This window comes from Hippoglossus hippoglossus, chromosome 7, assembly GCF_009819705.1.
Source record: "Hippoglossus hippoglossus isolate fHipHip1 chromosome 7, fHipHip1.pri, whole genome shotgun sequence".
In the NCBI taxonomy this organism is placed as follows: Eukaryota; Metazoa; Chordata; class Actinopteri; order Pleuronectiformes; family Pleuronectidae; genus Hippoglossus; species Hippoglossus hippoglossus.
The window spans coordinates 16,963,647-16,987,718 of NC_047157.1; the positions used below are offsets into that span (position 1 = coordinate 16,963,647).

General features: G+C 41.5%; 4 protein-coding genes across 9 annotated transcripts; all 4 read left to right on the plus strand.

Moving 5' to 3' along the window:
- Positions 1-339: 339 nt before the first annotated feature.
- LOC117764034 (rho-related GTP-binding protein RhoA-C-like) lies at positions 340-4,480 on the plus strand. The gene is made up of 5 exons (XM_034589447.1): positions 340-453; positions 1,031-1,186; positions 2,278-2,398; positions 2,531-2,661; positions 2,746-4,480. Exons 2-5 carry the CDS (start codon positions 1,031-1,033, stop codon positions 2,917-2,919), a joined length of 582 nt encoding a protein of 193 aa, XP_034445338.1. The 5' UTR covers positions 340-453; the 3' UTR covers positions 2,920-4,480.
- A 296-nt stretch (positions 4,481-4,776) lies between these two features.
- rbm10 (RNA binding motif protein 10) lies at positions 4,777-15,450 on the plus strand. Of its 5 annotated transcripts, none has more exons than XM_034590509.1 (23): positions 4,777-4,901; positions 5,415-5,473; positions 5,563-6,106; positions 6,199-6,369; positions 6,469-6,538; positions 8,411-8,484; positions 9,357-9,443; positions 9,586-9,646; positions 9,745-9,903; positions 10,300-10,460; positions 10,638-10,735; positions 11,009-11,096; positions 11,267-11,471; positions 11,580-11,689; positions 11,771-11,852; positions 12,482-12,573; positions 12,691-12,882; positions 13,255-13,449; positions 13,656-13,712; positions 13,862-14,056; positions 14,282-14,329; positions 14,421-14,476; positions 14,727-15,446. In XM_034590509.1, exons 2-23 carry the CDS (start codon positions 5,457-5,459, stop codon positions 14,815-14,817), a joined length of 2,853 nt encoding a protein of 950 aa, XP_034446400.1. In that variant the 5' UTR covers positions 4,777-4,901; positions 5,415-5,456; the 3' UTR covers positions 14,818-15,446. The 5 variants fall into 5 exon arrangements, 4 of the variants coding, with proteins under 4 accessions (XP_034446400.1, XP_034446398.1, XP_034446399.1 ...); XR_004614413.1 differs by having other exon boundaries at positions 4,785-4,901; positions 5,412-5,473; positions 11,574-11,689; positions 14,421-14,560; positions 14,727-15,450; XM_034590507.1 differs by having other exon boundaries at positions 4,785-4,901; positions 5,412-5,473; positions 11,574-11,689; positions 14,727-15,450.
- Positions 15,451-15,954: 504 nt separating this feature from the next.
- Positions 15,955-18,472, plus strand: LOC117764598 (leucine-rich repeat-containing protein 23-like). 2 transcript variants are annotated; one of them, XM_034590512.1, is made up of 8 exons: positions 15,955-16,129; positions 16,701-16,810; positions 16,935-17,055; positions 17,162-17,303; positions 17,504-17,634; positions 17,730-17,866; positions 18,011-18,215; positions 18,303-18,472. In XM_034590512.1, the coding sequence occupies exons 1-8, from the start codon at positions 16,055-16,057 to the stop codon at positions 18,333-18,335; spliced, it is 954 nt and encodes a 317-aa protein (XP_034446403.1). In that variant the 5' UTR covers positions 15,955-16,054; the 3' UTR covers positions 18,336-18,472. The 2 variants fall into 2 exon arrangements, with proteins under 2 accessions (XP_034446403.1, XP_034446402.1); XM_034590511.1 differs by having other exon boundaries at positions 17,162-17,300; positions 17,501-17,634.
- A 3,046-nt stretch (positions 18,473-21,518) lies between these two features.
- LOC117764567 (leucine-rich repeat-containing protein 23-like) lies at positions 21,519-24,025 on the plus strand. The gene is made up of 8 exons (XM_034590445.1): positions 21,519-21,645; positions 22,301-22,410; positions 22,532-22,652; positions 22,759-22,897; positions 23,104-23,237; positions 23,333-23,469; positions 23,614-23,818; positions 23,918-24,025. The coding sequence occupies exons 1-8, from the start codon at positions 21,571-21,573 to the stop codon at positions 23,936-23,938; spliced, it is 942 nt and encodes a 313-aa protein (XP_034446336.1). The 5' UTR covers positions 21,519-21,570; the 3' UTR covers positions 23,939-24,025.
- Positions 24,026-24,072: the final 47 nt, after the last annotated feature.

The window sequence follows — 24,072 nt, forward strand, 5'->3', positions numbered from 1 at the left end:
TTTCAGTGTTGGAGGAAGTGCTTTTATTGCCGAGCCCTAATGTCCTCGAGTTTGTTGAGCAGCTTGAGAAGGTTGATAGTATTAAAAGCAGAGTTGAAGTCCATGAACAAACTTTTTGCCTTTGCTACATTGATATTATCATTTATATCATTCATATAATATATATTATATATCCAGACATGGGGGGGAAACAAATCTACATTTTACCAAAGTACTGCACTTGACTAAATGAGCAATGTTCTGATTTGTATTCTCTTTCATGTGTAAACAAGTGATTATAATGTAATTGTATATTTCATGTTTTATGAATGTGTATGTAATGGTGTAATGTAATGTAATGGGGCCATAGCCGGTGATGACGAGTGACGTCATTGCGCACATGCGTATGAGCGGTGGGCGGAGTCATCCAGTCGGTCAGGAAGAGGCGAAAGGCGGACACAGAAACATCAAGCGGTAAATCTTTCTCAACAGCAGCTTTTCCACCTTTACCCGGCGTTTGTTTGGGTCCCAGGTTTATCACAGCGCCGCGATGAACGCGTGGGGGTTACTTCCGGAGAGATTGGGTGAAACGACAGCGATTGAAACCGCTGGAAACACCGTTAGCTTCGACGCTAGCTGCTGTTAGCTGCTTTGACAGGCCCCGGACTCACCGCACAGCGTCTGAGCAGGAACGAGAACACAGCGGCGAAATGTTGTGTTTACACCCTCTTCCTCTCTACGTGTCTGCCAGCCGACACTTTGCCTTGTTTGAGTTAGTCAGAATACACCAGGATGTTTTAATGGAACTGTAAGCTAAAGGGAAACCGGTATGTGCCAGCGTCACCAACGTTATCTGGGTTACTTCTGCTAAACAGGAGGAACTGTCGAGGAAACCCAGCACACATACGTGTTGTGTTAGCACTGTACACATCGCAGAAAGTCTTACTCACCCTGGGCACCATTGATAAACCTTGTTATTGTCTAACTATTAGCGGGGATCGGTGGCTGACTGTTTGTCCTATATCTATAACCTTGTTTTGTAATTTCACAGATGGCAGCAATCAGGAAGAAGTTGGTGATAGTTGGGGATGGTGCCTGCGGAAAGACCTGTCTGCTCATCGTCTTCAGCAAGGACCAGTTCCCAGAGGTGTACGTCCCCACTGTGTTTGAGAACTATGTGGCAGACATTGAAGTGGATGGCAAACAGGTGAGACGTACTGTGAGACACTGGCTGGAGGCCCAAAAGGTCCTGGATGTAGACCGTAAGAGTCTGCAGCAAAATGAGTAGTTCTTGACTAATTTGGACCTTTTATTATTCTTATGCTCTTGTGTTTGACTGTTTTGCGTTACCCACGGGATCAATATAGTATCTATCTCTCCATTTCATAAGGTTTTATTTAGAATTTTAGAAATTTATTTCACTGTCAAATAAAGCTGAAATTGCTATTGGCATAAAATCAAACAGATATTTTCACTATCGAATCGAATCATTGACTTAGTAAAATACCAAATCTCTTCTGGTTGCAGATTCTTAATTGGAAAAAAATATTTTCTTCCTCATACCTACTTTATGCCTTATGCCATTTCTGCCTTTGGGCTTTGGACTGCATTAGAAAAGAGACATTTGAGCTATAGGAAAGTACAACAGGCCTTTTTGTACTCTTTTCTAACATTCAAAGACAAAATCGAGGAAAAATTGTTGAATCACGGCCCCTTTATCATTATAATAACCTGTTATAATATTGTGAATTTGTAATTTTATCCTCTGAATTTAAAATGCAATATTGGGCTGTAGCTAACGATTGTTTTTCTTTAGTTAAAGGTTGGGTGTATATAATGTCTTCAAAATAGGACTGCAACTAACCATTATTTTCATTAGTGATTAATCGACCAATTATTTTTGAGATTAAATCGTCAATCTATGAAACAATTAAAAAAAATGGAAAAATGCCAAGGTTAATAATTCAAGGTTCATTTTCTGGAGATTGGTTAATGGATTTATTGGCAAATGGCAATTGATTCATTTCAATTCTTCAAATTGCAATAACTTTTACCTACAAGTATGATCGGTATATTATATTATTAGAGTCTCTTTGTTCTTGTTGTTCCTGTCTCTGCACTATCAGCATCCTTGTTTTTCTCTGCTCTCTTCCTGTATTTAGACTAAGAACAATGTAAAATGGGTCAGTTTAACTGTGCGACTTAAATAATTAAATGTCCTTTACATGTCCATCACTCCAAAGCTGCCAATTTATCTGTGCAACTCTCCATTCACATCAATCTGTCACTGTTTTTCAGGTCGAACTAGCACTTTGGGATACAGCTGGACAGGAAGACTATGACAGACTGAGGCCTCTCTCCTACCCTGACACTGATGTTATCCTCATGTGCTTCTCCGTAGACAGCCCTGACAGTTTAGGTACTGTCTTTACACCACACACACACACCACACACACCACACACATACACACCACTTGATTTTGAACACCTTACGATTGTGAAGTTGATACCTGTTGCTAATTACTGCCCTCTTTCCCTCTACTCACTGTAGAGAATATTCCAGAAAAGTGGACTCCTGAGGTGAAACACTTCTGTCCAAATGTTCCCATCATCCTGGTGGGCAATAAAAAAGATCTGCGCAACGATGAGCACACCAGACGAGAGCTTGCCAAAATGAAACAGGTCAGTGCAGAACATGCTGGGGATGTACACATTTGTCTGTGTAAATATTGAAAAAATGTAACCTTCTCTGACTTGTGTCTCTAGGAACCAGTTAAACTTGAAGATGGAAAAGAGATGGCAAACCGCATCAGTGCCTATGGCTACCAGGAGTGTTCTGCCAAAACCAAAGATGGTGTGAGAGAGGTCTTTGAGATGGCAACTCGGGCAGCACTGCAGGCCAAGAAACGTGGCAAGAAGTCCAGCTGCCTTCTGTTATAGGCTCTCGGAGAAGAGGAGGGAGCTGACCTCGAGCACAGAGGGAGAGGGTGGCTTCTAAAGAGATTTGACATGGGGGAGAATATCGGGGAGGGCCCAGAAAAGTTTTTGCAGATGCTCAAGTTCTGATCTGCCAATTATCCTCAGCAAATTAAAGCAGGGCTGAAATGAATTGATAGGCTTCTACACATTGGTCCTTTGTCTATACTATTAGGTTATGTGCCGTTTTGCTTGCATCTATCAAAAATGTTCAGATCTAGAAGTCTCTAAGGCAGGTGGTGGGGTGGGTGGGGGTGATTTGAAGTTGAGTAGATGTAAATGGGTTGAAATGTGCCATGATGGGAATGAAGAGAGAAAAAAGGTCCTTACCAGGCCAAAGATAATGTGGACATGAGAGAGAGAGGATAAAAAAAAAAGACATTAATATAAAAAGTTTTGAATTAAGACCATGTGTAAGTGGATTTTACACAGTATCGCCTACATGTAGTGCCTTGAGAGCAGCGGTCATGAAGAGTAAGTTAAGGGGTAGGGATTCATAACTTGGATGGGGTGTTATTATGTCATATGTAGTGTCCTCACTTCACGTTTGTGAATGCTTTTCCCCTGTCATTGGCTTGGCTCCTTCAGGCCCATTTTCTGACTCAGGCGCTATGCAGGGGTATGCCTAAACCAGATTGTATAAGATATTTTCCCATACTGAATTACTCACATGGACTTCAGTGTGTGTGTTTGTGTGCGTGCGCAGCTGTATGGTGGTTTGTTTTTTCCAGTGCAGGTCTGCATGCGGTGAATGTGTGTATATTTGTGCGCGTGTGTATTAACATACTGTATGTGTCTACGTACTGTATGCATGGAAAAGCCCTCTGTGTCTCTGACCTAACCCCTTGTTTCCATGCCAAAGTTACCCCTGATGACCACATTTACTGGCTCTGGCGGGTAATGGAATCAACAGCAACTCAGAGTGATTTAGAAACCTTCACTTTACTGGAAGACATTGTACTATAGCTAGAGGCACAATCAGGTTAAACATGTTATGAGTTCTTAGGACCTTTTTGTGTATACCAGAGATTCATTTGATTGTGTTAATCAGTGGGTCAAATCACGAGTGGTGTAGTCGCTAAGTTGAATATTCTTTCATATAGACCATAGGGTTATCTCATTACTATAATGTCCATTATGTACTGTATGTCTTACAAGGCCTTGCCAGGACATGTTAATGATGTGTATTTCAAGTTTGCCTTTTACTCAACTCTCCCATCGTCCCTTTTATGATATTGTCATTATTGTACTATAACTTTTTATTGTTGATGTCTCTAATTTTTCTTAGTATTTTTTAATCATTCTACTTAATCCCGTTGTTATTATCAGCTTATGTCAGTTAAATGATAAAATTGTAACCGTAGTATTATTTCATTTAATTAATTGAAGGTCAAGCTTGGGGTGCGAGGTTGGAAAGTTTTGGGGGGTGGGCTGCTAGAGCTTTTTTTTTTTTTTGTACTGTGACATATTGGGATTTCTGGATTTCTCTTTTTCCAAATAAAGCCGGTATTAGGGTTTCCTGTTGTTTGATGTCTCTGTTCTTTGATCTATTCACTCATTAATATTATTAAGAACAACCATATTTCCCTTTATTTCTAGCATTAATTTACATGTTACAGATACAATGACTGGAAAAAAATAAATCGCTTTATTTAGATCTGATAAATGAACAGAAACATTACAACATGCACATCATCCTCAGTTTATCTGTCATGCGCTCCTAAGTGGAGGCCCGGCCTGCTCGTCTCGTCCAATCAGCGACCACATTGTTGCATAGCCGGTCTAAGCACCAATCAGAAAGCCGAGTCAGACATTGGTCCCGCCCAGCTGAAGTGTTGTCCTGCTGTGGCCATTTTACACTTTGGATCCATGAGAAACCAAACAGGCTTCTCACCTGCGCTGCTCGCTGACATTTAAAGAGCTGCAGTCGGTTACATGTCACGCTGGTAAGTGTTTCTCCAACCTCACGCATACACGTCGTTGTTGTGTGTGCAAGCCTCCGACGACCGTGAAGCTCGTCAGCTCGGAGCAGCTAGCCAGCTCCGGTTTAGCCTAGTTTAGCATGTGCGCTAACAGAGATGACCGCCATACGTCATTGTTGATCACACCATTTTTTGGGGGGATAGTATGTTTGAGCTCGATCCCACGCACACACAGTTCATATCCAGGAGTGACGCAGGGACACTGGGCCTCTGTCAGTCGCTTGTGGTGAATAGCATATAAAGCAGTGACGACAGACTCCATTAAAGTTAGAGAAGTCTGCAGCAGCAGCAGCACCAAAAATGCACCAAACCTGGTGGCAGGTAGGAGGCTGCAGTAGCCGCCTCTGTTGAATGCACCTCTCATGCAACCTGCACTTCCTGCATTAAAGCAGCTTTCATTTGTGACTTCTTAACGACACGGTATGTGCACAATCAATGTGCCCAGTCAATGTGATCATTGATTCTCTTTGAAACCAGAGAGAAAAGGTCAGAGACTGGGACCAGAGTCAGTTGGCCGACATGGACTATGAGCGGAGGTGAGTAAACAATCTTTACCTTCATACCCTTTCTTACTAACATACATTTGTCAGACCAGTCCCTCACATTATCTTCAATGGTTCAACAGGGGCGGACGAGGTGACCGCATAGGTCGCTACGGCAACAACCACAATGACCACAACTTCCGGGACATGGACTACAGAGGCTATGGACAAGAGGACGAAGAGGCAGGAGCAGGATATGATGTCCGAGCAGAGGGAGCTGGACCGTATGGCCGTGACGAGCAACCACTGGGCGGCCCTGACTTCCCACCAGGTCGTCTCCAGGATCGCCCGGGGTTCCACAAGAGAGGAGATGGCCGAGGGGACGTTGCGCATGAGGGGAAGGGGCTCCCATGGCCCCCTTGCTCTCAGTTGCGGCCTGATCTAGCCCTTCCCTTGCTCCAGAGGGATGAGGACGGGTCCAGGCGAGAGTTTGAGCAGCTACAGACTGGCCTGCAGCAAAAGGGCAGAGGGAAAGGTGGAAGAGGCTTCCCAGAGAATAGTGGCCCTCACTCAGGTAGTAAAGAATGCAACTGGAGTCGTGGTGGTGCCCATTCTGAAGAAATGGATTATAATGCGGCAAGACCGAGAGACGAGGACAGATTCTCTCGTGGGGGAATGAAGAGGAGGGTAAGCTATAGAAAGTTCCTCCACTTTATAGAGCTGCTAGAGTTTTGTTTTGTTGTTGACATCTGTTGTTAATTTGTGACTCTTCTATGCAGGCTTTTCCAGCGGGGTCAGAGGAGCATGGTTGCGGGAGCAGTGGTCTTGACCTGTCCCTTGAAGAGTTGGATCAGAGGGACCAGGACTACCGTGCAGATCTAGACCACAACCAGAGGCCCAGCAACATCATAATGCTGCGCATGCTTCCACCCAATGCCACAGCCAATGAGGTTTGTTCATGTCCCAGAGTTTGTCTCTACAGTGGTCTGATGAGGCGTGGGTGTTGTTGTTAGTTGGCTTAAATGGTAATATTGCCTCTGTTTTCATAGATTCGTGCACAACTTCAGGAGCAGGGGATTCAGCCAAGAGAGGTTCGCCTCATGAGAAACAAATCTTCAGGTGAGAACCTGCTCATTGCCTTGATTTTTTTTCTTTTCTTCCCCCCTTCTCCTGTCTTCTCTTCCTTTCTTCTTTTGTATCACTCATGCATAACCTGCTCCATCATTTGCATTTCAATTTCAGATGATATCTTAGCTGCTCTGTGTTCTTTCTCTTATTAATAAGTGTCTTCGCAATCTCCTTCCTTCTCTCTGACTCTCTTTATCTATAGTGGAGTAGATAGCTGATGCACAGAACACATATTATACACTTAAATGCAGGCTGGTGCTTAGATTCCTGCCTTGATTATTTGGTCTGCTGGTGTCTGTAACCTCGCTTTCGACCTCAGGGCAACAAAACATCCATGCACGCTTCAGAGTAGAGCTCTGTCTAGATTTGCTGATAAGAGAAGAATGCATGCATACAGTTTTACAGGTCTTCACTCCATGGCTTTAATTTCCCTTCTCACTTTGGCTCTCTTACTGTCTTTATCCCCATTCTTGCCTCATCTATCCTGAAGTGAGGTGTGTCTGACTAGATGGATGTTGCTCTAAACTAACCGTGTCAGTTGAGAAATGAACAGTAGAAGCAGAACATGTTTGATTGTGTTTGTCACGGTAGCTATTTTTGAGTGTATGAGCATCAGGATAGAAGTTCTGCAGCTACCTCTCAGCTGTGAGGACGTCATCCATACCACTGAGAAAAGCTTGTCTTTTTTCCCCAGTCTCACTTGCCTTTGAAACCAAAAACTGCAATATCATCTTTATTTTTTATATTTTTTGTTAAAAACCAAAAACGGAAACACATTTTTTTTGTTGTAAGAATCAAAAAGGGGGGAAAATAAGGAAACCGGAAAAAAATTCACTGTCCTGTGCTTATGTAATATTTTATTTTAATAGACTCTCTCTTGGCTTTTATTTTGAAATATTTCCTCTTACTTCCGTTGGCCTTTCTAAATCCTTCAGTTCAAAAGGGCAAAAATAAAACGAGGAATTTGCTACAGAAAAGTTGGAACTTTTATTTAAATTTGGTTTTCTCCTTTTTATCATTTGATTCTGACAATGGAAAAAATGGAAAAGCTGCTCCATTTCGTTTTTTGGTTTACTACTCAGAAATATGGTATGTTCATTTTTTTGTTTTTTGGATTCAAAAGTAAAAAAAAAAACCTGCCTGAACATACACAGACTGCTAACTCGCTGGTTGTCTGTAATATGTATCTGACTCGGTTACACTTACAGTCCCCTGCTCTGCTCTGCCTCTCTCACTCCTTCATCACCATCTCTCTGTTTTTAAGACTAAGTCACTTAGTTTGAAATGTTTGAATATTGACTTTTGTAAATCCACTCCATGTTCAGTGTTGTTTAAAAAAACAACTTAAAACAATATTAATTTGTAAAACTAAATATGTTTCACAGTTTGTTGTCAATCATTAGTAATGAATGGCTTTGAAGAAGAATCATTCCACCACTCTGCTACGTAGTTTACTCTGACTCTCATTGTGTGTGTGTGTGTGTGTGTGTGTGTGTGTGTGTGTGTGTGTGTGTGTGTGTGCATGTGTGTGCGTTGTTGGTGCCTGGGTTTCATTCAAATTCAGCAAAAGTGCTCAGACTCAAACTGATGAGTGGGTATGATTTACTCTCTCTCTCTCCCTCCCTCTCCCTCTGTCCTTGACCCTGAGACACTGTTCGTCCTCCCACCCTTGCAGAGAATGTGACAGTGGCTCTCCAACTGGCTGTCAGATGTGCTATGAGAGAGGAAGCAATGATTTCTTATTTTATTAGTGCTGATACAGGGTCTCTCTCTCCTCTGTACGTGAAGCACTAACCCCTCACTGCGTTGTTGTTATGTTGTTGTTGTTGTTGTTCGGTAACCATGGCGCTGGGCGGTGTCCAGGTCAGAGCCGAGGATTCGCCTTCGTCGAGTTTAATCTCATACAGGAGGCCACCCGCTGGATGGAGACCAACCAGGTCACTCTCCCCCTACACATACACACATACACATATATACACACATGCAATGGGACGTATTGGTTAATATCAGGACAAACACACAGTTAAAATAGTGCCCTGTGAAATGTACATGATGCATTCCTGTTTGGTGTTGACAAAGAAATAGATCTGTATCCTTAGAGGGAAATTCACCTTTTCTTTCTACTTTGTACACATAAAGGTAAATTCATGACACTTGTCTGTCTGGGGCCCAGCTACATAGTTTTCATAACTGGACCCTCCCAGTCACATTTACTCATTTGTCCAATACAAGCTTCTCTTTCTTCAGCAATATGTTCTCACTTCTTCTCCTAAGTTTACAGTATCACCTCCTGGACAGTATTGACAGGATGAATATAATTTCTCACATGACCTATTGTATGTTGAATCAGAATGAATACAGTACCTAATTTTCTTGTTTTTTAACTTTTCATATCTGGGTCATCTCAACCATTATTACCTCTGCAGGAAGCAGTTACTGTCTATATGGGAGGTGAAGGTTGTCACAGTGGGATGGGATGTGTGGAAAGATGAGAAAAGGTTCCCCTATAGGGGGGAGGGATGACACAATTGAACAAAAACACACTGTGTCCTTAAAAATGGACACAAGCGCATACACTACACATACACCATCTCAGTCCGTCCCAATTTCCTAAAGCTGAAGGTTGCAATTCTCTGGTGTCCTCTCTCATTCAGCCTCAATTCTCCTCTCTCTCTTTCTCTCTGTCCCTCTCGTCCCTTTCATTCTCTCTCATCTCTTGTGAGATGAGGCCTTTCTCTGGCATGTGTGGCCTAATTAACGCTGATAATCATTCTTTGTTTCCCCCTTCTTCCCTCTCTCTTTCTTTCAGGGAGTGCTGATGATTCTGGGGCAGAGGGTGTCGATGCACTTCAGCGACCCAAAGCCGCGTGCCAACGAGGACTGGCTCTGCAACAAGGTTGTGTGTGTGTGTGTGTGTGTTTACACCTCTTTGCGTGAAATCTAAATTTGTATTCTCATTTGCTTGCATGTATGAGTCACTGTAGCAGATCATTCTTCAAAGAAGTCCTCTAACAAGAGCTTGTGTAACATTTCAACAGTGCGGTGTGCAAAACTTTAAAAGGAGAGAAAAGTGCTTCAAATGCAGTGTTCCTAAATCAGGTAAAGTTTTAAAAATAGCTCCCTAATCTATCTTTTACAATCACACAAGCTCCCTCCCACCATACACTAATATACAATGACACGTTGGCTTTCCCCAGAGGCTGAGCTGAAGTTGCCCCAGTTGCAGAGGGATTTGCCTGTTGGGCTTCAAAAGGACGGAGCTCAAGGTTTACTGCCCCTCCCAGTACCCTACCATTCCTCTGGTCCTACTGTCGCCCCAGGACAAGCTGCACAGCAGGCAGATGTTGCAAATGACAGTAAGTCCATCTCCTGATGTTTTTTAAATGTCTTGTTTATTTTACTGAAGGACCATTTTATTTGCCCTTTTAGGGATCACCGCTTATAGGGATCACGTTTGTCCCGGGCCAAAATGAACTATGAGCGGTTGATTTCTATAAACGAATTGCGTGTATGATAGTCCCGGAACTTGGTGCAAAAAGGTTCTCTCTCTGTCTCTCATAACCAAACACTGCCTCTAGAGAGGGCCTTTCACACGTTCATGTTACCTGGAGGCCACTGTACGAGTCGGAAAAAGGAGGGGTATTTAGAGTTGGTTGCTACGTGTAACCTCACCAGTGGATGCCCCTAAATCCTACACACTTGGAAATCGTGGATTTAAAAATCCAATATTCTCTCACCTTCTCTTTCAACAGCTCTGATACTAAGAAACCTTGGCCCTCATACTTCAGTGGAAGCCATTTTATCTGCTTTGGCTCCATTTGCCACACTGTCCCCTTCCAATATTCGCCTCATCAAGGACAAGCACACGCATCTCAACAGGGGCTTTGCCTTTCTACAGCTTTCTACCATAGTGGTGAGAAACGGATGTATTCAAGCTTTTCCATTCACTCTTTAACTAAATATGTATTCGGATTAGATTCATCCATAAATAAAACATCTTGTAAATTTGATCCTAAAACTACATAGACCCAGGCAATTTCACACAAGTGCACCCACACTAAACTCACAGGTCTCTGTATGTTGTTCACAGGAGGCATCTCAGCTGCTCCAGATCTTACAGGCTCTCCAGCCACCTCTCTCTATTGACGGCAAGGCGATTGTGGTGGAGTTTGCCAAAGGCTCAAAACGGTAAACACACACACACCCAAACTTCACTGCAAAGAAAACACCGGACATTATTGATATTGCACAAGGAACGATATTGTTATTTCAAGTCATAAAAAAACTCACATTGATCATGTGAATAAATTGGATCAGAAATAACTTTCTAGGAGATGACCTAAAACAATTTCTTTTCTCTAAAAATAAAAAAGTTAGTGCAATCAATTTTGTATTACTTTTGTATAATGAGAAAATGTAGGTCACCAGCTAAACTCACTGAAACACTCTGTTCTATACCAGTGATGTGTTCCTGACTGACGGAAGCAGAGTGAGTGCTGCTACAGTGGCCAGCACAGCTATAGCAGCTGCACAGTGGGCTGTGACGCAGGTAAACTTTCTCAATGACTTATCACGAAAGCAAAGAAAATGTGTCTGCACATCACATCTTTAATTTCAAAATGTGCTGTTGTCACTGTGTATTTTTTTTAAAATTTTTTTTATATATATATATATATATATATATATGCTCACTTTTCAAAAACCCCTCTCAATGCTCAGACTGCTCAGAATGGATCAAGCGGAGGCCAGAGTGTAGATACAGGAGTGTATCAGCAGGGGTCAGCAGTAGCATACAATCAGGAAGGGCATGAATACTCTGGACCAGATGGTGCAACTTTCAAGGCCCAGGCAGATGCCAGGGTTCCTGCCTTACTCAGTGTAGGAGCATCGCTGGTGGGGACATACTCGGGTGGAGCTGCCCCAGGTAGGTGTTATACACACCAAGTATCCAAGCATATTGACCCTATGATCTGTGATACAATGTAAATTTTGACTGAACTGAAGTTTTTTGTTTGTGTTTGTTCACGTGCAGCTGCCATTTCATCTGAGGCAGTGAAATTGGGATCAACAATTCTGCAGCAGTCTCTCAGTCACTCACAAACTGCTCTCAGCACCACAGCCGCCGCCAATTCAGCCACACAGGTACGGTACCGGGGCCTACTTATTTTTCTGGTGTTAGTTTCACCATTAGCCTCTTGCTTTATGAGCTCTGTCTCCCCGCAGGTTGAAATAGTGGGAAAACCACAGCCAGCTGCTCCCAGCCAACCTGCAACCCCAGGCACTGAACACGAGCTCCAGCAATACCGTAAGGCTTCTTGTGTTAAGTCATATTATTAAGATCAAGAATTAGAAACACTAAATTAACATTTTCATTTAAAACTGTAAATAGATGGAGCATACCTTTCTGATAGATGTTTCGCTCAGGCCTTCTAACCAAGACTTGAGTAATGACACTCAATGCTAAAATTTAAATGCGTTCTTGGCTCATACCACATCCTACCACCAACTTTACTGGAAATCCATTCTGAAAAATCACAAAACAACTCCAAGGCACTCTGTTAGTAGCTATTAAAAAGCCGTTATTGTCATGGCTTGGTCACATGAATCTTAAATAACAAAGCACCGATGTGTTTTGGCAGGCAGTCTCTGTCAGGGAGTGTTGATTTGTTTTTTGACTTGTGGGAGAGATGACTGTTGTCTAAGCCAGTGGTTTCCCAAATGTTTTTTTGACACCCGAGACATAAAAGTCTTCATATGAGCTGTTCAGTGAATTAAGAGCTGTTCAGTTTTCAGTTTAAGAAGACTAGATTGTAAAAACAATGTTTTATATGAATCACAATGGCAAATCAAACTAATACAAATTTACAGTCAAGCTCACATTTTATGATTAATTCAGCTTTTTTTTTAATGTGGTCTCTGTGTCTTTGACTGTAGCTGTGCCAGATGTGTCCACTTACCAGTACGATGAGAGCTCTGCCTACTATTACGACCCACTCACAGGCCTCTACTATGATCCTAACTCCCAGGTAAAGAGTGATGATTGCACTGTAATCTGAATGTTCATCCAGCACTTTTTTGAATGTGTCTTCTTCTTCTTTACATTTCAGTCTGGCTCTTATTTTCTGTGTCCTTCCTCTTTGCAGTACTACTACAACCCTCACAGTCAGCATTACATGTACTGGGATGGAGAGAAACACACCTACATTCCTGCTGCCAGCCAGTCGAACGCAGACGGCGCTTCAATGAGTGACGGCATGGCCCCGTCAGACTCGATGTTTGCTTCTCCTGGCAGCAAGGAGAAAAAAGACAAGCCCAAGAATAAAACTGCTCAACAGGTACAAGTACTCTACACACTGGACACAAGTACTTCCAGAAAAACTAAAACTGACTTCAATTCAGTTTTTGTATGGTAATAAATCACAACATGCATTACTGCGCAAGATTAAGAACTTCACTATTATAGAGAAAACTAACCTATGTTTGCTTTTTATGTTTGTTTGCTACAGTTTTTTGATTGAACATTTGTAAAAACTATGATTATTGATAGATCAATACCTTACAGTATAATACATTTGTGACCAAAATGAACAAACTATGACACCATGGACATATTATCAACATAAAAATGACCAAGTTGACCTTCTTATATTTGAAATCTCCATCAATTTAACTGGCTTAATTATACTTCTTTGTGTTTGTCTTAATAGATTGCCAAAGATATGGAGCGCTGGGCTAAGAGTCTCAATAGACAGAAGGAGAACATGCGCTCTGTCTCCTCCTCCCCTGCTGTCGGCTCGACGGCGCTGCCTCCTGGTTACACCCGAGCACCGGCCCACAGTCGATTAGATGACCGCCGAGAGTCTGCGAGTGCTGATGCAGGCTATGCAGTTCTGGAGAAAAAGGTGGATGATCCTTGCACAGACATGCATGCTTAGCTGTAAACCCCTGCATGTCTTCAGGACAGCAGGGTATCATAGTGAATGAGTGGACTTAGGTTCAGGCTCCTATAACCGTCACTCTGCTCTAGTGCAAATAAGAAAAGAATGTCTGCATTAGAAAAAGTTCTTACTAACTGACCTGTTAATCCCTTTTAATTTGTGTCCTGCAGGGGGCACTGTCTGAACGGCCTCAGATTTTTTTGGACCAGATCAGACAAAGTACAGAAGTAAGGACATGGACACTGTGATGTACTTATTATGTATCTTTATTAGTCTGTTCTGATGTCATATCCTTTTTATATGCTTTTCTTAACCATACAGTTATCTCTTTATCCGTCTGTTCATCAGTTCCTCACCTTGTGTCCCTCCTCTGTAGAGTTCTCCTCCTCAGCAGCAGGGTCTGGTCCCGGCCTACAGCGGAGAAACGGACAGTGATGAAGAAGGAGGCGACAAAGATGAGAAGGAGGGGAGATTGACAGACTGGGTTAAACTGGCCTGTCTGCTGTGTAGGAGACAGTTCCCCAGTAAGGAGGCCCTCATCAGGCACCAGCAGCTCTCTGAGCTACATAAGGTGGTTACACAAACAGCGAGACTTTAACTTCACACCACTACAAACACTGCATAAATGATTTATTGGGACCATGTGTTCACTCCAGGTGTATTTTTTTTTTAATAATCTTATATATCCTTCACTGTCTGTTATCTAGAGGGTATTTCATAATGACAAAAGTGCAGCCCAATGACATTTCCCCTGTAATGATGTTTATGTTTGACCTATTAATCTGTCGGCCCACAGCAAAACTTGGAGCAGAGAAGAGCCCAGCAGGAATCTGCAGGCAAAGAGGTCAGTCAACCATCACTGTCTGACAATAGTTGTTGCTAATTTGAGTTGAGTGCGGTTATTGTTAATGTAATTATCCTTTCTTTGGTTGCAGAGACTTGCAGATGGATCTGAACCTCCTGCTCTAAAGAAGAGGAAGTTTAGCCCCATGTAAGCAGCAGTGAAATAACAGACTGACTCTGTGGTGATGTCTGGTAGTTGTTTCTGGTTAACAGTTGGTGTTGGAGTCCTCTTGAACGGATTAAATAACTATTTTTATTTATAACTATTGTAACTTCATCTTTATATGGTGATGTTCTTGTATATAATTTCCAAATACAACAATTTGTCAGCAATGAGGGATGAGATTTTATCTTATTTTGTGTGTGTGATCAAATATTGTTTGATTGTCTTCCTTTAGTGATGGGATCACAGGCACCAGTCTTGGTGCCAGGATGCTGCAGGGCGGAGTGAAAAAGGGGCTCCTATTGCGCAACATGCAAGTAGAGTGAGACCCTCACCGTAAATCCTCAACATCCTGACAAAGGAACGTCCCGGACAAAAGGACAAAGCCCAGCACGCAACACTTCACCATGATCATCATATATAAACCTATAAACCTCTTCATTTTGGTTTGACTCTACAGTTACCTCAACAGTGGTAATACATATGAACTGAACTGATCCTGTAGCAGTGGATGTCAGGATATTGCACAGAATGCACCTTTTTTTTTTTCTTTCTTGCTTTCTTCCTGTATGATGCAGTTTTGCGTTCTCACTTGCTTCAGAGCTTGGGTCTGATTAACAAGCCTTATGTGGTTGGGAAACATTTGCTGTGGGAACGTGAAAGATCACTGAAGATCTTTATTTGGCAGCAAATTAAATTTTTCTAATATTACTGTCTATGCACCATAGATTTTTTTTAATTTAATGTAATATGCCTTACCATTCAGTGAATGACTGATCTGGGCATAAAGTGTACATACATTTTAGAATGAGCACTTTTATACCACGGTGGGAGCTGTGAGACTGGCCTCGTGAAATGGACAGGGTCGCACTAACACTAGTGTCTGGGTGAAAAGTGTGTCAATTTGTTATATCACTTGTATGAATTCACAATGTAATACATACTTATCTCTGCAGAAATTTATTTTTTATGTGTGTATTTGTTCAAACGTGTTTCATTGAGCTTCTGTAAAATAATCAAGAATAACACATTTGCATCATTATCGCTCATAATGGACGATGTCTTCTGGGGTCAAGCCAGTAAACGGATGTATCATTTCCACATTTTAACTTAAAATTTCCAAAATGTGTTTTTGCAAGATTTAAAAAAAGAAAAAAAAAGAAAGAAGAGGAATATGATGTAACTCGTGGTGTTTGTGTTTCTGATGCAACATCTTCAGCTGCAGAAGTTGATGTTGCAGAGCACGTTTTGTTTTTTTAACAGATGTATTTGATTCTCACGTGGAGACACAACTGTGCGCTTGTTAAGTTTCCATAGCAACAAGCGTAAACACAGATCACCTTTAGCTTGTTAGCCACTCCGCAGTTAGCTTTATCAAACGTGCACTAGCTTCTTGTCGTCACCACTCACTGTTGGTTGTTAAATTCTGATTTAATGGTTGTAGTTTTATTGTGAAGTGCTAGCCTAGCTAACCTAGACAGTTGCGTTTATTATTAGTTAGCGAACGTAAATACGGGTAAACTGAAGATTTGTACTTTGTGAAAATAAGCCAAGTTGACCAGCATGTCTGACGTGGACGAAGACACCGTCATGTCGGATGTAGATGGTGAGGAAGACAGAGTGGAAGAGGACGAGAAGGTAAAGTTAACAGTGATTAAATGAATCGCACTGGATTGTCCCACATTTTGTAAATGGATGTTAACGCTGCCTGGAAGATGGACTCTAGGAAGTGGATACCTTAGTGATCCCGAGGGTAATTAAGGCTTCCTGCAGCACACAAAACAATCAGACACTAGAGCATAGGAATAATAAAAGGACAAAATTAGTCACTTTAAAGCCATACTTCATTTTACAATAACTGCACCATCAGATACAGGTTTTAACAGATGGTTATTTTCATTTATAAAAAAGTTGACCTGGCTTCATCCCCACACCACCTGCCCACAAATGTAATGAAATGGATTAAACCTTTGGGGGGAGGCCACAGGTGTAATGTAGGCAGCATTTAATCCACATCATTAAAAGAATGGGACTGTACAAACTGATCCTAAAGCTGCAGTGTGGAGACATGAAGCCATTAATGTCTCCCTCATTAACTGCAAGAAACCTCTAGAACCAGACTCGGGGGGGCATCTGCCTCGACCGGTTGGGGTTTATAATTATTTGATAATGAAATGATAATTTGATATCGTCCCTCTCTGTTCAACAGTTGAAGGTTTCCAATTTGACCCCGGAAACCATAGGTGAGGGTCTGTCGTTGCTGTGCCGAACAGGAAATGGACTTGGACATGCATTTGTCAAACTGGACTTAAAAGACAAGTAAGGAGACAAAGATACAAGTGAAATAAAATTGCCTTTCGCCTGTAGATTTAATTAATAAATGTCATGTTTACGTCTTCTGATTCCTTACAATTTTGACATTTGTTTATGTGTTTCTCCTCAGACGACTGAATGACATAGCTGCAATTAGCAGCTACGTTCACATTCGTTTTCTGGATGTGTCCAATAACCAGCTCACCGTTCTGTCCCCTCTGGCATCTCTGATCAATCTGCTTTGGCTGAAGGCAAGAAGCTCTCATCTTTGTTGGTTTAGACACTAACATTTCTGGGCCTGTCACTATCGTTCACTATAAGTGATGGTAAACCCTGAATGCACCTCTTCTTCTCCAGGTTGACAATAATGCTTTGGCATGCTTGGAAGGAAATCCTTTCACTCAGTTAAGCTACCTGCAGTGGCTGAGTGTGGCTGCCAACCAGCTCACAGACCTAGGCGGCCTAGTTGGACCTGCTTTAGAGACCCTCAATCTTAACGGTTTGTTTTTTTAGTTGAAGTGCTGTTTTGGGTGATGCTATGGGTCACAATAAGATACTGTAACTTATTATTGGATCAGAAGGGTTTTACTATCATTTAGTTTTAGGTGTAACACGTTCTTTATTCCCCAGCAAGATATCAAATATCTATTCCCTAATGTATATTATTGGAAGGGTTGTAACATGGCATCTCTTTGGCAGGTAACGGTATTAAGACAATGAAGAGCCTTCAGATGGGCTGTTTTGGCAACCTGGCAACTCTAGAGCTGAGAGGAAATCTCCTCAAAACCACTGATGGCATTAACCTTCCAAACCTGCAACGATTATATCTGGTAAAAATAACCCTACCATGATTTGGTTAATGGCCCCTGTATGTATGTAATAACCAGAAAACTGCTGCCTGCAACTATCCTTGGTCTCTGTTCAGGCCCAAAATGCAATCAAACGTCTGGAGGGATTGGAGAAGTTAGAGCACCTCACCACCCTTCATCTGAGAGACAACCAACTGGAATCTCTGGATGGTCTCAGCCCCAACATGAAGTGTCTTCAATACCTCAATGTCAGGTATACATTTTATCAGCCTGATACAATGATATCACCAGTGTAACACCAGTGACCTATTGCACTCATTATAAATTCATAAACCACCAATTAAAGTGATTTGTCCCAGATTATATATCCCAAATATGTCTTTCTCTCTCCCCTTAGAGGCAATGCAATCTCAGATGAGAATACCCTACAGTGCCTTGGGCTCGTGTCAAAAACACTGCGTGCTCTGGTGCTTTCTGAGAACCCGCTGGTGGAAACCACAGACTACCGAATAAGTGTGCTGATTCTTGTGCCTCAGCTGGAGCAAATTGACAAAGAACCTGTCTCCCCTGAGGAGAGGACTGAGGCCCAGGAGAGAATCAAGGTAAAGCTAGAAAACATTTAAATAATAATAATTTATTTCATCTTTTTCCTTTTTCTGGTGTTTCTAATGGCATATGTACCATTTCAGGAACTTGAAGAAGAGGAAATAGCGGAACCTTAAGATTTGCAACAATAGCCTGAATGGGATAGTGTTTGATGTCCTTGACTTTCCTGACAAGACAGGTGGATGGGTGACTGTGACTGTGAAATATTTTGTAAATTATATAATGCATCATTAATAAATGTGCACATTACAATCACTTGTGTCTTCTTTTCATTACATTTTGCCCTCAGTTCTGCAAGGTGCTGCGGAAAATGTATCAGCTGTTGGTCATTCATCTGTTGTGCCATTATGGTCTTTTCCTCAATTTAGTTTCCTGTTGAGTTTAGTTGTTCAGGTGAATACACTGAATATTATAAGATAAAAGAGTAACGCTTGTTTGTGAGTTACTATTTAACTCAACCCAGGCTTTATATAAAAGAACACTTCAAAGGATTCATTAATCAAAGAATTCGTTGTTGTCAGTTTGCTTTAATGTCATTGTCAGTAGTCATAGATTCCTTTGATGTCTTAGACTGTTGCAAATGTGAAAGATTTATACGATCTGAAGAGAAACGAGACAGTGTTTTGACCTGAACAGATTTATCAGTCTGTATGTCCTGATAGCACCACCTACTGCCAAAAAGAAGTAAGCCTTTTTTACAACTTTAAATCGATTTACATAAAATTTTCACCGCGTGGTCTTCACTTGATGGCGTGGACCGTAATGCGTGATTAATGGGCTATTCAACATTGCGTGAGGGACACAGGAAGTGAAGCACGCAACACAGAGCACAGTTCGAATGTGCTCGGGCCTGCACAGTGCTGCTTCGCAGCCCTAGTTTATGTGTGTATTTGTTCAAACATGCTAACATGTGTTTCATTAAGCTTCTGTAAAATAATCAAGATTAACACATTAGCATCATCAATGCTAATAATCGATGATGTCTTCTTCTGGTGAGCCAGTAAACGCTTTTATCATTTTCACATTTGAACTTGAAACTTCCAAAATGTGTTTTTGCAAGATTTAACAAAAAAGAGGAATATGATGTAACTCGTGGTGTTTGTGTTTCTGATGCAACATCTTGAGGTGCAGAAGTTGATGTTGCAGAGCAGGTTTTTTAAAACTGAGATGTATTTGATTCTCTCACACGCGTAAACTCACCTGCTTGTTAAGTTTCCATGGCAACAAGCGTAAACACAGGTCACGGTTAGCCTGTTAGCTACCCCGCAGTTAGCTTTATCAATGGTTTACTGTTTACACAAGATTCCTGTCGTCACCACTCACTGTTTGTTGTTAAATTCTGCTTTAATGGTTGTAGTTGTATTGCGAAGTCACTAAACTGAGGTAAGATGTAGTTGCTACTCGCCACGGTCACATAAAGTACTGCTAGCCTAGCTAACCTAGACAGTTGTGTTCATTTTTAGTCAGCTAATGTAAACTCGTGAATACGGGTGCACTGAAGATTTGTATTTTGTGAAAATAAGCCTAGTTGACCAGCATGTCTGACGTAGACGAAGACAGTCATGCGGAAAATGTATCAGCTGTTGGGCATTCATCTGTTGTTGTCATGGTTTTGTATTTTTCAGTGTTTTTCCGCCTCTTTATTATGAGTGTTTTTAGTTCAATTATTTCCTCCTCGTGTTTCTTGTAGATCCTTGTGTTTATGTTTGTATATGTGTTGTCTCTGTGTCGCATGTTTTCCCACTCCCTGTGTTCTGTTTCCTGTTTTATTTCATAGTCTCTGTTCCTAGTGTGTTTTCTTTCTTCACTTCCTGTCTGTGATTGCCTGCACCAGTCATCATGTGTTCCACCTGTGTTCAATTGCCCCTGCCTTCCCTGTGTGTGTATATAAGTCTCTGTGCTTCCCTTTGTCCTTGTCGGTTCGTTGTCAAAATGTTTGTCGTGATCCCCTGTGCTTTTTGTATGCCTTGTCTCCTGCGCTCCCGTCCTCTGCATCCTCGTAAGCTTCTGGTGTTTCCACCCCGAGTGCTTTTTGTTTTTTCAGTTTTGACACTTTGAGATTCCTTTGTTTGTTGTTTCGTTCCTGTTGGACATTTTTCCATTAAAAAATCACTTTTTGTTAAACTCTGCATCCTGGGTCCATCTGCTTCACCGCTCCTGGCAGTTGTGCCATTATGGTCTTTTCCTCAATTTAGTTTCCTGTTGAGTTTAGTTGTTCAGGTGAATACACTCTGAATATTATAAGATAAAAGAATAACGCTTGTTTGTGAGTTACTATTTAAATCAACCCAGGGTTTATATAAAAGAACACTTCAAAGGATTCATTAATCAAAGAATTCTCTGTTGTCAGTTTGCTTTAATGTCATTGTCAGTGGTCATAGATTCCTTTGATGTCTTAGACTGTTGCAAATGTGAAAGATTTATACGATCTGAAGAGAAACGAGACAGTGTTTTGACCTGAACAGATCTATCAGTCTGTATGTCCTGATAGCAACACCTACTGCCAAAAAGAAGTAAGCCTTTTTTACAACTTTAATTCGATTTACATAAAATTTTCACCGCGTGGTCTTCACTTGATGGCGTGGACCGTAATGCGTGATTAATGGGCTATTCAACATTGCGCGAGGGACACAGGACGTGAAGCATGCAACACAGAGCAGAGTTCGAATGTGCTCGGGCCTGCACAGTGCTGCTTCGCAGCCCTAGTTTATGTGTGTATTTGTTCAAACACGCTAACATGTGTTTCATTAAGCTTCTGTAAAATAATCAAGAATAAAACATTAGCATCATCAATGCTAATAATCAACGATGTCTTCTGCTGGCGAGCCAGTAAACGCTTTTATCATTTTCACATTTGAACTTGAAACTTCCAAAATGTGTTTTTGCAAGATTTATAAAAAAAGAGGAATATGATGTAACTCGTGGTGTTTGTGTTTCTGATGCAACATCTTGAGGTGCAGAAGTTGATGTTGCAGAGCAGGTTTTTTAAAACTGAGATGTATTTGATTCTCTCACACGCGTAAACTCACCTGCTTGTTAAGTTTTCATGGCAACAAGCGTAAAACACAGATCAAGGTTAGCCTGTTAGCTACCCTGCAGTTAGCTTTATCAATGGTTTACTGTTTACACAAGATTCCTGTCGTCACCACTCACTGTTTGTTGTTAAATTCTGCTTTAATGGTTGTAGTTAAAAATGAGGTAAGATGTAGTTGCTACTCGCCACGTCACATAAAGTACTGCTAGTCTAGCTAACCTAGACAGTTGTGTTCATTTTTAGTCAGCTAACGTAAACTCGTAAATACGGGTGCACTGAAGATTTGTATTTTGTGAAAATAAGCCTAGTTGACCAGCATGTCTGACGTGGACGAAGACACAGTCATGTCGGGGGTAGATGGTGAGGAAGACAGAGTGGAAGAGGACGAGAAGGTAACGTTAACAGTGATTAAATGAATCGCACTGAATTTTCACACATTTTGTAATGGATGTTAACGCTGCCTGGAAGATGGACACTAGGAAATAGATGGATACCTAAGTGATCCCGAGGGTAATTAAGGCATCCTGTAGCACACAAAACAAACAAACACTAGAGCATAGGAATAGTAAAAGGACAAAATTAGTCACTTTAAAGCCATACTTCATTTTACAATAACAGTGCACCACCAGATACAGGTTTTAACAGGTGGTTGTTTTCATTTAAAAAAAGTTAACCTGGCTTCATCCCCACACCACCTGCCCTCAAAAGTAATAAAATGGATTAAACCTTTGGGGGGAGGCCACAGGTGTAATGTAGGCAGTATTTAACCCCCAACATTAAAAGAATGGGACTGTACAAACTGATCCTAAAGCTGCAGAGACATGAAACCAAAAGTTAAGAGAATGTTTTAACCCTCATCTGCAAGCTTATTCTCCCACTAAACCCAAGCAAATGCACTTCATATTATGGATTTTTTAAGATTTGACTTTAAAAAACTCCAGGCTCAACCTTTGACCCCATATATCGACACAAACAATGGGGTTTATAATTATTTGTACAACAATATACAGATATAGTTCTTTGATATCATCCCTCTGTGTTCAACAGTTGAAGGTTTCCAATTTGACCCGGGAAACCATAGGTGAGGGTCTGTCGTTGCTGTGCCGAACAGCAAATGGACTTGGGCATGCATTTATCAAACTGGACTTAAAAGACAAGTAAGGAGACAAAGATACAAGTGAAATAAAATTGCCTTTCGCCTGTAGTTTTAATTTCATGTCATGTTTACGTCTTTTGATTCCTTACAATTTTTACATTTGTTTATGTGTTTCTCCTCAGACGACTGAATGACATAGCTGCAATTAGCAGCTACATTCACGTTCGTTTTCTGGATGTGTCCAATAACCAGCTCACCGTTCTGTCCCCTCTGGCATCTCTGATCGATCTGATTTGGCTGAAGGCAAGAAGCTCTCGTCTTTGTTGGTTTAGACACTAACATTTCTGGGCCTGTCACTATCGTTCACTATAAGTGATGGTAAACCCTGAATGCACCTCTTCTTCTGCAGGTTGACAATAATGCTTTGGCATGCTTGGAAGGAAATCCTTTCACTCAGTTAAAGTACCTGCAGTGGCTGAGTGTGGCTGCCAACCAGCTCACAGACCTAGGTGGCCTAGTTGGACCTGCTTTAGAGACCCTCAATCTTAACGGTTTGTTTTTTTAGTTGAAGTGCTGTTTTGGGTGATGCTATGGGTCACAATAAGATACTGTAACTGATTATTGGATCAGAAGGGGTTTTATCATTTAGTTTTAGGTGTAACACGTTCTTTATTCCCCAGCAAGATATCAAATATCTATTCCCTAATGTATATTATTGGAAGGGTTGTAACATGGCAATTTGAAATCTCTTTGGCAGGTAACGGTATTAAGACAATGAAGAGCCTTCAGATGGGCTGTTTTGGCAACCTGGCAACTCTAGAGCTGAGAGGAAATCTCCTCGAAACCACTGATGGCATTAACCTTCCAAACCTGCAACGATTATATCTGGTAAAAATAACCCTACCATGATTTGGTTAATGGCCCCTGTATGTATGTAATAACCAGAAAACTGCTGCCTGCAACTATCCTTGGTCTCTTTTCAGGCCCAAAATGCAATCAAACGTCTGGAGGGATTGGAGAAGTTAGAGCACCTCACCACCCTTCATCTGAGAGACAACCAACTGGAATCTCTGGATGGTCTCAGCCCCAACATGAAGTGTCTTCAATACCTCAATGTCAGGTATACATTTTATCAGCCTGATACAATGATATCACCAGTGTAACACCAGTGACCTATTGCACTCATTATAAATTCATAAACCACCAATTAAAGTGATTTGTCCCAGATTATATATCCCAAATATTTATTTCTCTCTCCCCTTAGAGGCAATGCAATCTCAGATGAGAATACCCTACAGTGCCTTGGGCTCGTGTCAAAAACACTGCGTGCTCTGGTGCTTTCTGAGAACCCGCTGGTGGAAACCACAGACTACCGAATAAGTGTGCTGATTCTTGTGCCAAAGCTGGAGCAAATTGACAAAGAACCTGTCTCCCCAGAGGAGAGGACTGAGGCCCAGGAGAGCATCAAGGTAAAGCTAGAAAACATTTAAATTTCTCTTTGTGATGTGATCAAGCCAAAAAAAACATTCCTTTTTCTGGTTTTCCTCATGGCATTTGTAACATTTCAGGAACATCAAGAGGCGCATTAAGATTTGCAACAATAGCCTAAATGAGGAAATGTTTGACTTCCTTGACTTTCCTGAAAAGACAGGTGGATGGGTGACTGTGGCCGTGAAGTATTGTGCAAACTATATGATGCATCATTAATAAATGTGAACATTAC